Here is a 14,677-nt window from a genome sequence, read left to right on the forward strand (position 1 = left end):
CAGAGAGGTTTAAATTCAGGCTGTGTTATCTGCTGACCTACATTGGTGCTGCCACCGAAGCGAGCACACGCCACCCCGGCTGCGCCGGCCAGCTGCTGTGCGCCGCATCGGGGCTGGCAGGGTGGCTGCGCTCGCTGCCGAGCTCTCGGCAGAGGTTTCCTGCGCCCCGGGACGGGGGGGAGTTCATGCTTATTTGCCATTAGCAGCTTGCTCACTCCCCTGCCATCAAGAAAACCACCAGCAATTGATTTATCCATGGTCAGCATGGATCGTCATTTATTTGCATCATTTTAATATTAAACCCAAGGGTTTTTTGGTTTTTTTGTTTGTTTGTTTGTTTGTTTTTAAGTAATTCCTTGCTCCAGCCAATAACTGAACGCTGCAGTAGCACACTTTGCTACCAGCGGAGAATGGGTCATGGTAACAAAACCCACGGATGATGCCCAACCACACAGGGGGCTGGAAAGTGGGACGTGGCCTAGAGCTGCATTTGCCCACGAGCAAATGGGGACCTGGGAGGCCTTTGACTACAGCAAAGCGGCACCAAAGATTCATAGTTTTTAGAGCACATTGAGGCGGCTGTGGGGTGACCGAGGAGGGTCAGGAAGTTGCGTGATCAGGTTGTTTTCTGTCATTTGGCATCAATTTACCCACTGTTCTTCCTGCCGTTGCTCCAAGGAGGCGGAGGGGGAGGCCCCCCGCTCTGGGCACGCAGTGCCGCTCCTGCCGTGGGCTGTCTCTCCGGCGCCGTCGAGGAGCGCCCCTCGCTGTGGCTCCCGTGCCACGGGCGCGCTCCCACGCCGCCGCCAGCCCGGCCCCGAGCAGAACTTGCAGCCGGAGCAGGCGCAGGCGCCGCAAACCGCCGCCGGAGCCCCCAGCGCAGCCGCGGCTGCCAGCCCCGCAGCAGTAGACGTTGCTGGAAGGGCAGCATCTGGCCGCTGGGACCCGTCCGCAGAGCCGGGCGGACACTGCCGGCGGCTCTGGGCAGGGAACTGGCTCCCCGCTCCAGCGAGGCACCGATGGCCCAGCAGCAGCAATGCAGTGTGATGAAACGGGACAAGATCAAACAAGTAAATGAGACCCAGGCTAGACGACAAGGAAATAATTTATTTCCAGGTCCTAGAAAGACCTTGAAAAAAATAACAAGGATGGGGAAGTCAACCTCCTGATTTTGTCTGGAAAGAGAAAGGAAACCCAAGTGACTCCTCAGGGCGTCCCCGCGGTCGCGCTGCAGGCGCCGCGGAGCCCCAGCCCGTGCTCTGCCCCGCGCTCCCGCCCTCACCGGGGGCGAGCAGGAAGGACGCACATGCGTGCACATGCATGTGCAAGTGCACATGTGCCGCTGGCGGCAGCTCTGGCAGGCACCTGCCCTCGCACTGTCAGCCCCACCTCCGCGGACCAGGCCAGCTGTTGCACAGCACTTCACTAGAGGAAAAGCCGGGATGCACGGCTCCAGCCAGCGGGAAAACATGCGAATGCTCCTGAGGAAAGTGAGGGCTTCCCCCGTTCCCCGGGCTCGGGCTGTGCAGGGGACAGCACAGGCGCTCAGGGCCTGACCGCCCGCCAGGAGCTGCCAGTTCCCTGGCCCCATCCCGGTGCCAGAGGGAATCACAGTGACCGACTGACCGCTCACGCAGCGAGCACAGAGCAGGGATGCAGGGCAAGCACGGGGCAAGTGTGGGGCAAGGATGTGGGCAAGGATGTGGGGCGAGCGTTTGAGGCAAGGATGTGGGTGAGGATGCGGGGTGAGCCTGTGGGGTGAGCGCGTGGGGTGAGGATGCAGGGCGAGCATGGAGTAAGGATGTGGGCTGAGTGTGTAGGGCGAGGATGCGGGGCGAGCGTGGTCACCCGCAGCCTCCGTGGGGTGGCCAGAGGGATCCTGAGAAACAAGCGGCTCCTGCCCCGTGCCAAGCTGCATCGTCCCGGCACAGGGATGCGGCCGCAGCAGGGGTGAGCCAGGCCGGGAGCTGCAGCCCTGCCTGTGCCTCCACGTGGCCCTGCTCTGCAGAAAGCAGCACCAGTGGAGAGGCAGCAGGGAGGCAAAACAGGGTGAAACAACCATGCACGGACATTTACAGTAAAACACTCTCCAAGGACCGAAAACGCCATCTGTGGCCAAACTGGAAGAACGAACACAGAGATGAGCCCAGGAGGCGTCGGGCCGTGGGAGCCGCGCCAGCTGCCTGTCAATCACGTCACTGATCTTCCAACACAGCATCGCCCGACGCAGACCGCAGCGGCCCGGACGGCACGAGGGGCTGCCTGGGCGCCTCCCGGAAGCAGGAAAATTCACTGCGGCAAATGCTGGCTGCTGCCATGGCCCCAGGAGCCCAGCACAACCACGGACGCCCAGCACAGCTCCAGGCACTCAGCACAGCCCTGGGCACCCAGCACGGCTCCGGGTACTCAGCACAGCTCAGGAGCCGGGCATGGTGCTAGGTACAGCCCTGGGAGCCCAGCCCGGCTTCAGAAACCCAGCACGCTCTTCAAACACCACCTGCGTGCCAAGGAACAGCAACAAATTACACCTGCCTCCTGCCAACCTGGCCACGGGACCAGCTGCCGCCTGCTCCAGCAGCGCCTCCGTGGGAACGGCGGCTCTTTACACAGCCCAGTGCCAGGGCACCACAGACCCGCACGCAGCCTCCCCCACGCGCGGCAGTGCCGGCGGAACCCGGGCTCGCACGCGCCTGGGTGACGGCCTCCTGCTGCCAACAGCGGTGCTTGGCCGTCGGCTGGCACGAGCACGTGCAGGATGTCCCTCCTGCACCCCTGCTTTGCTTTTTCTCATCTTTATTGTTCCTGGAAGCAGCACAATGAGCTGCAGCCAAAGCAGCCGCAGCAGTGCTCTGACGCAGCCTGGTGACTCTGCGCCTGGCTGGCGGGCTCGGGATCCTACCCGCTTGCCAGGCTGCCAGCTGTGAGGGACTTGCCCGTCCAGACCAGGGCTCCAGGATGTCCCTTGCCCTGCGGCCAGCGCTGCCCCATCCTGCCTCCTCCCCACATTGCCCCAAGCTGCGGGGGCACGGGAGCCCCTGGCACTGCAGCTCTGTGCAGCTCCACTCCCTGCACCGACCCTGGGTCTCTCCTCGGTGCTGCGGGACCATCTTCAAGCCCGGCCGCGGCACCACGCCACGGCGACAGCTAGGACATTGCAGGCTACGTCCCTGGTGCAGGCAGGAGGGAACCCGCTCTAATCACCAGCATCGCTGACAACCAGAAAAAACGGGACAGGAGCAGGCCATGGAGCCAAGTGGAAGCGAACGCAGCCGCAAGGTGAAGTCCTGGCTGAAGCGGCCTCGAGCTGCTCCCTACAGAGGTGCCCGCAGAGCCGGCACCCGGCAGAGACTCTGGCACCAGCCGCTGCCCCGGCACCGTGGCTCTGCCTTGCACCACGGCTCTGCCCTAGCACCACGGCTCTGCCCCGTGCCAGGGCTCTGCCCCAGCACTGCAGCTCCAATCTGCACTGTGGCTCTGCCTTGCACCACGGCTCTGCCCCGTGCCAGGGCTCTGCCCCAGCACTGCGGCTCCAACCTGCACTGTGGCTCTGCCTTGCACCACGGCTCTGCCCCGTGCCAGGGCTCTGCCCTGCACCGCGGATCACGCTGGTACCCATGCAGAGCAGGATGCTGCGGAGCCAGCCAGTAGGAGGGGAACAGAGCAAAGCGAAAAGCTTGTTCCCCTCTGCACGGGAAGGTCTGAAGGAAATCAAAGCACTTCCAAAGCTCTGAATCAAGTGACAAAAACAATTTAGACAACAAAAGGCTCCTGGATTGCTCTTCCTTTCTCGAACTGGGCTCCCTGAATGGATCCATTTAAATGATAACATGGGGGGGGAGAACCCCCTACGAACTCTCTTGAATTAGATTTTCTCTTTCTTAAATTAATGTGTAGTGCTTTAATGGAGATTGGTATTAAAGAGGTTACGATGGCGACGACGGCTCCCTTGGGCGCTGCAGCCCAGCCGAGCTGGTGCTGAGGAGCCCCAAGGAGAGGCTGCGTGGGCAGCACGCCTGCCCCGCTCTCCTGGCCACACTGCGGCCCCGGGGTGCTGGCCGTGGGTGCCCACGCTGGGGCCCAACCTGGCCCACACCCACACCTCGCTCCGGGGCTGGTCGGGCAGCTAGGACTCCTCGCCCTCCTCCTCACCCCTGCGCCCCGTGTAGAGCGCGGCCAGCTGCCGGAAACGTGGCCCCCAGCCCCCCAGGTAGGAGAAGTCCTGCTCCGAGCTGCTGGACCAGGTGTTGATGGAGCTAAGCGAGGGGATGGGGGAGTCCAAGCCCTCGAAGGCATAGGTCTGGAAGGAGTCGTAGGGCGGCACCGAGATGTCCTCATCTGCCTGTTCCACCTTCTTGCAGATATAATCCTTGAAGAGGGAGAAGTCCAGGTCTGGGTTCTGCACCCACTGTGGGAGCGCGTGGAGCTCAGAGGCCAGGTTTCCGCTCAGGCCTCCCTCCCTTGGCCCCCCTCCACCGTCACCACCTTTGATCTCACTGAAGTCGTAGAGGCTGCGGAGGGCTGACATGTCATAGGCCTCTGTGTCCTGCTCACCACCCCCTTCGTCGTTGTATTTGATGACATTGTCCCTCATGTCCTCATCATCCTCAGATGTCAGGTGGCTTTTGTGGTGTCGCTTCAACGTGAGGATCAAAAGGACCAGCACTGGGAAGGGAAGAGACAGTCAGCAGACAGGGTGATGGGCTCATGCAAGCTGCTCTCAGAGGCGCGAGGACGGCCCATGCTCGGGCCAGGCACAGAGGCAAAGCAGCCTCTGGCACGGGCAGCCCAGGTGGCCGGCAACGCCGCGGGAAGGAACAGCACAGCCAGCCAGGTCGTGTCAGCCGGGCTCATTGAGTAGCAGCTGTGCTGTGTCACTAGGTGAGAGAGAGATGGGCCTGGGCTCCAGTGCAGACCAGGAGCTTCCTTTCCATGCAGCATGACCACAGAGACAGGAGGGGCAGATGGATGAACGCACGGCTGGACAGACAAACGGCTGGATTCTGTGAAAGATGAATAGGAAAGGGGGTGCATGAATCGCAGCAGCAGCCAAATGTTAGGAGGGTGATTGTGGAGCAGATGGCACAGAGCCTGAGCCACAGATGTGTCCTGGATCATCATCCATTCATCCCATCACCTTTAGAGCATCGATGTGCACTTTATTCGTTTGGGCAATTAGGCAGAAATTTGTTTGCATTGCGTTAGAAAATGAAACCAGTGTAAAGTGCATCCTATGGGAATGGGTTTTCTAAACGGAGGCACAGCAGGAGACGGGGAGCAAAGACGTGCCAAGGAGAAGAGAGACTTCAGCGAACAACGCACTGGCTTCCACAGATGTCCTGACAGTCCTCAGGAGCCAGCTGCGAGCCCACACTGATGCCAGAGGACTTTCAGCAGCAGCATCCATCAGCTGCACAGTGCTAAACCTGAGAGCACTGCAGCACGCACCCTCTCCAAGCCCCCTCCCCTCTCTGCGTGCAAACAAGCCCACACTTCCCCTGCAGCTAAAGGCCCAGCAAACCTGGTGCAAACACCGGTGCAAACCTGTTAACGGCACCCGGCAGCATCCCCAGGCACAGAGAGCTTCCCTGCACAGGGCTGGTCAGCCCCCAACAGCTGGTTGCACGCTCCCAGCAGACCCCGGGCATGTTTCCTCAACCTACCCTCGCAGGTGCTAGAACAACCCTGCTCCTTACTCATGCACGCTCTGACGTTGACCCTCGCAGGCCTCTGAGCTAAGAGCACCACTGCATGACCACCCATCCCACATTTGCCACCCCTGGCCACGGTGCCCCAGCCCTTGGGATGCATGCACATCCCTCACCTGCAGTGAGGCACACTGCTGCAAGCACTCTGCCCACAAGCAGTGCTCAGCCTCCTGCCTGTGGAAGGCCAGGAGCAACCACTAGCTCTCCATCCTTCGTGTGGGAAGCCCATTACCCACTGTACGGGGAATTGTCCTGATTCAGAGGTGTTGCTGAGCCCAGCCCACTGGGGTCTTGGCTTAGGACAAACATGGAAAGGCCCCCAACAGCCAGGTCCCACCTGCAGCCTGCAGCTGGGGTCAGGTTTGCTGCCCCACGCTCTGCAGACAGCTCTGGGCAAGGTGTCAGGTGGCCAAGGGGCTTCTACCAAGCCTGGAGCCACTGCCTCTGCTCATGTGCATGACTGATGATAAAGGGAGGAGACTGGGACGAGGCAAGGGAAGAGGAGGGAGGCAGGCGGGCACTCACCGACCAGAATGAGGACGCAGACCAGCAGAGCGATGAGTGCGCCAGGGCTCAGCGTGGCAGACATGATGTAGGCTGTGCTGTTGCAGGACTGGATGGCCCCGCTGCTGTCGCAGCCACACACGTGGATGGTCAGAGTCCCTGTGCTGCTGAGGGCCGGGTGGCCGCTGTCCACCACCAGGATGGGCAGCAAATACACGTCTTGCTCTTGGCGATTGAAGCCCACGCTTTGCGTGTGCACCGCGGCCGTGTTGTCTGCAGGGAGCAAGCAAACCCACAGCAAAGTCACTCCTAGGGACAGCAAGCAGGACTAAGCCCCTCAGCCCTGCTTCCAGGACAGGGCACTCCCAAGCTCCTCTGTGCCGGAGGCACCACTCCCAGGCGCTGGAGGCTGCGGCTGCTCTACAGCCCCTGAGCCACACTGCACGGCCCCAGCGACCGCCAGCTGACCGTGTGGGAGCACAGACCGGGCTGCCCTCTCCGCACGGCAGGGGCAGAGCTGGGACACTCTGCGGCAGCCCCTCGTGGCTGGCCAGCCCCGCGCTGTCCCGGGGTTCCCAACGGCCAGCCTGGAGTCCTGCTCACCACGGGGCATCTGGACGTGGGGCCTGAAACCCGCTGGCAAAACACAGCAGGAGCAGAGAGGGGAAACCCCAAACCCAGCAGGGAGCCAGCACGGGAACGGAGCGCAGCCGCAGAGCGCGGGCCCCCACTGGAGCTGCTTGGCCGGACGGGCTGAGTCGCCAGGAGCCATTGCTGCCCCAGTCCCGGTGCTGGGGTGAGGGGCTGCCTGCCTCGGGTGCCCCTTAGCAACCGAGGAGCTGGCAGAGCACCCTGGGGGCTCCCAGCCCACTGAGCTGGCGGTGCCCCAGCTCCATGCAGACCCCGCTGCTGCAGGGGTGCAGCCCGAGCAGCAGCACAGCGGAGGGAAGGCGCTGGAAGCCAGCCTCGCTCCCTGCCCACGGGAGAATGAAAAGGAGCAGGAGCAGCAGCTCAGCAGCTGCAGCCAGACATCAGAGCCACTGCTGGCTCTCTGCAGCCTTTAGCTGATAAAACACAGGGCAGCCGGGCTCTGCGACACAGTGGGCATATGACGCGAGCTGGGAGGGAAGCAGGAGGCAGGTGCCTGCGGAGTGGCCGGACAGGAAGAGCAACGGCCAGCGGGGAAGCGTGGCCAACCTCAGATGCGGAGCAGCCGCAAAGGTGTGTGTGGTGCCAGCCCGGCGAGCTCCAGCGCTGACCAGGGCCAGGGCCAGCTGTGAGCGACACAGAGCACCTGCCCATGCCCAAAGGGGAGGCAGCGGTGCACGGCTTGTGCCCAGAGCAAGCCCTGGGGCTGAACGCCAGGCCATTGCTTCCTGTCATCAGGTTTCCGCTTGCTGCTTCAGCCCAGCCATTTTCTGCGTTGTCTAGATGCTACTGCACTGCAGGGCAGAGCCGAGCCCCTGGCACCTCAGCTGGGGAAGCTGGGGTTTTAACATGAAGGAGACAGCAGGACACCTCCCTTCCACCAAATGGGTAAGGTTGGCAGGGACCTCTGGAGATCATCTCATCCAACCTCCCTGTTCAAGCAGGGTCTCCTAGAGCACGTTAGACGAGATTGCATCCAGGCGGGTTTCGAATATCTCCAGAGAAGGAGACTCCACCACCTCTCTGGGCAACCTGTTGCAAACCTGTTCCAGTTCAGCTGAGAGCACGGGTTGTGCCCGGAGGAGCTCGTGCTCCAGCGCAGCGAAGAGGCCAGCCCACCAGCCGAGGGAGCGTGCACAAGGCTACGCCAACACTCGGGGGCTGCCCTGAACCCCACGTGGCCAGCGTTCAAACCTCAGTCTTGTTCGTGCATATAGAGCTGTGCTGCAAGTCACGAGAAAATCTCCTCCTGTGGATGTAGCATCTTTTACCCTTTAAGGGGATTTTCCAGGCCACCTCCCTTGTCCCTGCTCACAGCAGCAGACCTCTGGCAGGCAACAGCCACAGGAGCACAGATCAAAAGGCAGCAGTAGGGCAAATGCTTGCAAGAATCGATCTAGGGACATTTTGCCTCAGAAGAGATATTGCATCAGCGTGCCTGCAAGGCCGCAGCTCCCAGCTCTGCCCCACGCGCCCCAAGACAGGCACAATGGGGGCTGCCAACAGCAGAGCACCATCTTTCTGCACCCCTGCAAACGCTGCCTGGTGTCTCTGTACATGTGGCAGGGACTGTGGGCAGCTGCCCCTTCTCACGGGACATCCATCGCCAGGGCCGAGCCCCCGGCCGCGTGCAGAGGCCCGTCGTGGAGCGCATGGGGAGCGCTGGCTCCGGAGCAGCGGGGAGGCTGGAGCCAGCGGCCGCCTGCCGGCAGCGGCGTCTGCTGGGAAGCCACCTGCTCCCTACCACGGATAAGGGAGGAAAGAGAAATGTTTATGGTTATGCTAATCACTTGCACAAAGGTAACAAGGTCTCATTCAGTGCTGCCGCTTCAGCTTGCTGCAGCATAGCGGGGAGATATAAATAAAGTTAATAGCACCTTCTCAGTGAGGGGCCAGGACTAACTCCACCCTAGCCCAGCTGAGCGTGACCCTTGGGCACGTGAGCCCAGCGGAGACACAGCCACAGGCCAAACGGGCTCCAGCCCTCTGGTGGGGATGCCTCCTGCCCCTACGTTGCACGAGCTGAACAGCCTGGGACCGCACATCCGGTCCTGCTGGAGGATCCCACATCTGCTGCCAGCCCCTTCCTGAGCCATCTGCGGCTGCTGGTCTTCCTTGGGCTCCGTTTCCATGCCTGGGAGCTGTTCCGGTCTCTCAGGTATTAGCTCTGTGTAAACGTGCACACAGAGCCCGCGCCTCGCGCTTCTGGAGCGCAGCAGAACGCTGCAACTCCCTTTCTGTTTGCAGTCGGCTCCGGCTCCGTTTGGAGAGGAAGACCTGCCACAAGGCACGCAGATTTCAGAAACCACCTCTAGAAATCGAAGGGAAACACTACGTACAAATGGCAGAGAGGCAGCCACTAACCTGGGCTCAGGTACTGCTGGCACTGCTCAGGCAGCATGTCGCACCGCTGAGCCCCTCACCCTCCAGCAAGGAGAGGAGGACGATTCTCACTGCTGATCCCACAGAGTCAAAGTAAAGCAGCCAGTATTTAAACACGAGCAGCAGCATGACAGACAGCTCTGGGGAACCTCAGCCCAGGAAGGGCTGAGATCTTGCTGTTACCCAAAGCTCAGTGCTAGGGGGAGAGACAGAAATCACAGGTACAAAACACTATTTCAACGCCGCAGAACACTTTCTCTCCTGAACAGGGTTATGTCAACACTTCCTGCAGAAAGAGCAGCAACAGCAGTTTCAAACTTACACCAAAAACATCGCTCACCAGCGCTGGATAACCAGGACAAGTCTCATGGACACCAGCCCCACACGGCCCCGGGCCCAAAGCGGCCCCCACTGTGTCCTCAGCCCCTGGGCACTCTGGGCAACCTGGTTTCCCTCTCTGGCATTTACGCCTCTGTTACTTACAAACTTTTCCCCTGTTCCCTTCTGGGCTGCGCACACAAGAATGAGACACTCCAGAAAAAACAGTGCTGCTGCCGTGCCATGCAGTCTGTTTGAACAGAGACAGGAAATATGTTTTGCCCGGATCTGCGAAAATTTATCCTGGAAAATGTATTCAAAGCAACTGCCTACAGACCAGTGTAATTTCTCAGTTGCTTTTGTACAGGCACTGACTCAAGGAAGCTCCTTCCAGGCTCTGTGTCCTGGGGCACTTTCTTTCACACCAGCAGGCTCAGAGTCCTTGCAAAGACAAGCCAGAAAGGCCCTGGCCCTGCAGCTTCTCTGTCCCCTCCTTGGTAGCAGCTTTCTGCCAAGCCCAGTTTTTGGGCCACGAAGCCGAGAGCAACGTTTCCCTGAGGTAGCATGGAAATTGCAACAGATGTTGAAATCAGCATATTGATCAACAGCTTTTCTGTATGGAGGAGTTTGGATCTCTTCCACGCTTATGTGTTTTCCTGTCCAGTCTGTGTGAGGCCACACTTTGAACTACCATCACATCACTCTGAAGGTTGCACTGCATTTGCACTGTGGCACACAAGCCAAGCCATTTACCGTCAATGCCACCTTGCTAGACAAGCTGACATTTTATATTCCTCCACAGATTTCCTGCGCCTCTCCCTGACCACGCAGTGATTTTATCCTGTGTCACATCATATCATTTCATGCAAAGGACAGGAAACGACATTCTGTCTCCTCGAGGAGCAATTCACAAGGCAAGATAGAAACCAACAGGAGCCAAGTGTGCAGGGACCAGCCAATATCGCTGTGAGGAAAGTTTGGGAATGCAATATACTCTGGTGGAAACTAGGAATAATAAAATAATTAAGTGTCTCAAGCTCCCTCTCTCTCCAAAGAGGCTCTTGGCAGCTTCAAAGACAGAGCTAATAAATCCTTCTCATAACTCAATCTCAAACAGCACTAGGAAAGCAGAAGGGAGCAATCTACCTCCAGTCTGGATTTCAATATCCCAGCCCTCTCCTGTACTCCCAGAGCCACAGCAAGCATCTGCCTTTGATGGCTCCAGCAGCTGCTCTGCAGCTTGAGCAGCCCTGGACATGCCGGCTCATTAGTGTGCGGCTCTGGGCCAGGCCCACAGCCACGCCGCTGCTGGAGCTGCCTGCTGCCACCAAGGTCTTGCTCCCTCCCCAGCCCCACGCTAAGGGCAGGCAGTGTGAGAGGAGTTTGGGCCTTCTCCCTTTGCCTCCTCCTCGCCCCAGGTTCTCCATGTGCCAGGGCACAGTGCTCCTGCTGCTGCTTTTGCCTCTTGCTCAGCCCTGGGAAGATCCATTTCACCCCACGGCAGATCAGCATCCGCACTGTTCACATGGAGAACGGCATCCCTGTGGTGGCTGGAGGAAGCTTCTGCTATCCTCAGGCATGCCTCAAATCCTCGTGTTCTGCCCGAGATTCTTCAGATTTTCACACATTACATGCTCTTAATGAGACCTGTGGAGAGTTCAGACATCTTCCTTCCTAGCCCTTGAGCTCTGGAGTCAGCAGCTTCCATGTGTCGCTCCGTATTACCCACCAACCATTCCAGGTTGCAGAGCTTAGTTTCTTTCTACCATCGCTTCTAACACAATTAGGATTTCTTGAAGAACATGATTTTGGACTTTAATTACCTTTGATGCTTCTTTAATTGTTTTTCTCAGGCCAGAAAGACCCAGAAAAGGGGAAGTTAGGGGTGAATACTTTTAGAAAGGCACCAGTTGGAACCAGGCAAGGTCAGCTTTCCCCATCTCTTCCTTTAGGCATTTCATTTGCTGGGTATCTTCCTTCTGGAGCTGGTCCATTGCTATCACACGTAACTTTTTATTCCTTGTCCGATGAATTAACGAGTACCTGAGCGCTCCCTCAGACAGAGCAGAAGCAAAGGAGGAAAGATGCAAGTAGGAAATAGCACTGTCTCTAAAAGCTGACTCCTGCGAAGTGCTTCAGCTATAATTCAGCTAACGCGAAGCCTCCTGCAGAGCCACCTTTCACTCCTACGTCTCTGACCAGGAGTGCGAGAGCCGAGGCAGCTCTTGGCAGCCACGGAGCACTGCATGCCACAGGAAACCGGGAGATGACGGACCAGAAGAGCGTCGAGGAGAGAGGTGATGGAAGCGAGCCATACTGTTCCATGGGAAAAGGAGCATCAACAGGGCATGCTGACCCATGGGCATGGGCACACGCCTGGGCCCATGCCAGCATGGCACTACACCTAGACTTTGAATTGAGATTAGCGGTGAAATCAATACATGTACTGCATGCGTATTGTACATAAAAACCTCTTATAGTGCCTCTTGCCAACGTTCCTCGCCATTGACCAGCGCTCAGCAGTGCCTTGGATTTCCCTGCACCTTTATTGCCTCGATCAGGAAACTGCTGGGGAACCCCTGCTCAGACATGGAGTAATAAACGCTCTGTATCAGCTATAGCATGCCTCGTGCTCATACATCTGCCCTGCCGGGGGCCAGGCAGTGCTCCTGCCTCCTCCTTACGCAAGCAGAGCTGCATGCCCTTGCAAGGATCGTCTCGCGCTCTGCACAGCTCAGACCGCAGAAGGGCCTGGCCCAGCAGGGCTCGGCCAAGGGGCAGCATCGCGGCCCCAGGCTCCGCAGACCTGTTCTGCGGCCACTGACACGTCCCCAAGAGGATGAGGTCCCTGTTGTGCTGAGGATGCACTGCCCTGCTGAGGAGCTTTCTGCTGCCTTGCAGGAACTGGGGAAGTAGGTGCAAAGGAAAAAAGGATTTAAGCGGGAGTTTAGCGAATCCATCTGTGCTGACATCCATCAGTGTCACTCCTTGGCTGCAAAAGCAATATTTATAAATCATGTTTCAAAACTGGCTACAAATTTGTACAAAGAAACAGATGGGCTGGCGGTAGCAGTTTGTCACCACTGATATTTATATGGAGAAGGAGAGAGAAGTGCAAGAGGGGCGAACAATGAGAGGGAGGCAAGGGGCGGACAGAGGGGGATGTAGCAAGGAATGAGCTAGAGCAGGGGGCGAAGGTGAGGAGTGCTGCCAGTACACACGATGCACTGGGGAAGAGGAAAAAAAAAATCAAAGGGAGATGATACTAAAGCACGCTCTCACAGCAGAGGTGAGGGGTGCCTCTACCTGCACAAGCAGCCTCCTCCCCTTGCTACTGCAGATGGCATTGCTCGGCATTTGGGAGGGTCTGCAAACATCCAGGGAATGGCCTTGCAGCAACAGGATTTGTTTTACCCAGAGCGGAAGGCAGGAGGTGATGCCAGCTTTTACTCATTTTATTCAGTGTTGCACCATATGCGATGCTGGCGGGATTGTTTAGCACGGAGGATTACTGTGCGTGCACGCGTGGGGAGCCTCAGTGCAGCAGCGTGGGGAGACGTCAGAGCGCAAGCCCCAGTCCGGCGCCCTCCGCGGCGCACGCGCTCAGATGCCCATGACGGACCCTGGCATGCACAAGCAGGCAGGCGATTCCCAAACACCGCAGGCGGTGAAGCCTGCAGTCCCTGTGGGACTGCGGCAAAGGGCAGTGCCCGCATCCTGCTGGGGCTTGGGGGGCAGGTCCCCACGGATGCGGGGGCAGCTGGGTGCTCAAGAAGCTTCTCGTAAAGCCCCTCAAAGGAAGGGAAGGAAGTTAATCACTGGGCGTGGTGCAAAATCTTGCAAGGATTAAAGCATGCTTACAGGATAAGAAGCAAAGGTCTCATGAACAGCTGCCCCACGGGTGCAGAGGAGGAACTCGGGTCAGGGACAACTGCGCTTTTCAGGGCACAAAGTAATGTCAGTCTTTCTACAATAACATCTGAGGTTTTTTTCTGCAAGTCTCATTTTGACTATCCCTAACGATGCTGAGCCCAATCTAAAAAAGCAGGATGTTATGTCAGCAGAGAGCTCCTCTGATAAGCTCAAAAGAAAATAGATCAGGCTTTTGACAGATGAAGCTGCACAACAGAGACAAAAATCTGGCCTCAGAAAAAACCCAAAAGTGCATTTCCATGTGGTCTGCTGGCTTCAGTCCAGGGTGGCCCCTTGGCTGGAGAAGGTCCCTTTATCTGCAAGGGTTCCTGTTGTACGCGCCCCTGTAGCCAGCACCTAGATTCATCAGAAACGCCAGCTAGGAAGAGAAAGCCGGCAGACAACCAACTTCCCGAGCCGTCACCGCTGCACAAGTACAGCCTGACCGCGTGGTGCTCAAAGCCAGATAAAAGCCGGAGCCCGGCAGCCCACGAACCCCACGTCACGCCGGGCGCCGGCACAGCCCTGCGGCTGGAAGTGCCCCGAGCAGCCCACGTGGCCCGGGAGCGGGTGGCCCTGCCCGGCCCCCAAGGACGCGGCTGGCTCGGGGGAAACGCGGGAGCCTCCGAACGCCCGATGGAGACGTCGGCTCTGCCCTCGCACCCTGGGATGTCCCGCCTGGCCCCGAGCGCGGCCGCAAGACGCCGCTGGCACCTCCCAGCCGCCGCGGGTCCCGGCCGAGGAGAGCGTTCGCCTGCAAACCCGTGTTGCCCTGCCCGCGGGCAGCTTAGAGGCTTCGCACCAGCGAAGGCGCCGAGCGCCCTGCAAACGCTGAGGGCGGCGCCAGGCGAGGCCTCGAGCTGCCTGCGGCGGAGCCAGGAGCCAGCGGAGCTCCCGCCAGGGAGTCTGGGGTGGCGGGAGGAGGGGAAGGGGGCTGGTGGCGCGCCCCGGGGCGGCGGGAGAAGGGGAAGGGGGCTGGTGGCGCGCCCTGGGGCGGCGGGAGAAGGGGAAGGGGGCTGGCGGGAGGAGGGGAAGGGGGCCGGCGGGAGAAGGGGGCCGGCGGCGCGCCCCGGGGCGGCGGGAGAAGGAGAAGGGGGCCGGCGGCGCGCCCCGGGGCGGCGGGAGAAGGGGAAGGGGGCCGGCGGCGCACCCCGGCACAGAGCGAGGCGCCGGGCGGGGGGCCGGGGCCCGGCTGCGGCGCCAGGACT

General features: G+C 59.6%; 1 protein-coding gene across 1 annotated transcript in view; it reads right to left on the reverse strand.

Moving 5' to 3' along the window:
- Nucleotides 1-3,818: 3,818 nt before the first annotated feature.
- The window catches only part of CDH22 (cadherin 22), a 53,483-nt gene continuing 42,624 nt past the window's right edge, over nucleotides 3,819-14,677 (reverse strand). The window contains exons 10-11 of the mRNA XM_062589517.1: nucleotides 6,231-6,482; nucleotides 3,819-4,662 (exon numbers count right to left, since the gene is read on the reverse strand). Coding sequence (XP_062445501.1) covers nucleotides 4,124-4,662; nucleotides 6,231-6,482 — 791 coding nt within the window. The 3' untranslated portion in view covers nucleotides 3,819-4,123. The remainder of the gene's footprint in view (nucleotides 4,663-6,230; nucleotides 6,483-14,677) is intronic.

This window comes from Rhea pennata, chromosome 16, assembly GCF_028389875.1.
Source record: "Rhea pennata isolate bPtePen1 chromosome 16, bPtePen1.pri, whole genome shotgun sequence".
Lineage (NCBI taxonomy): Eukaryota > Metazoa > Chordata > Aves > Rheiformes > Rheidae > Rhea > Rhea pennata.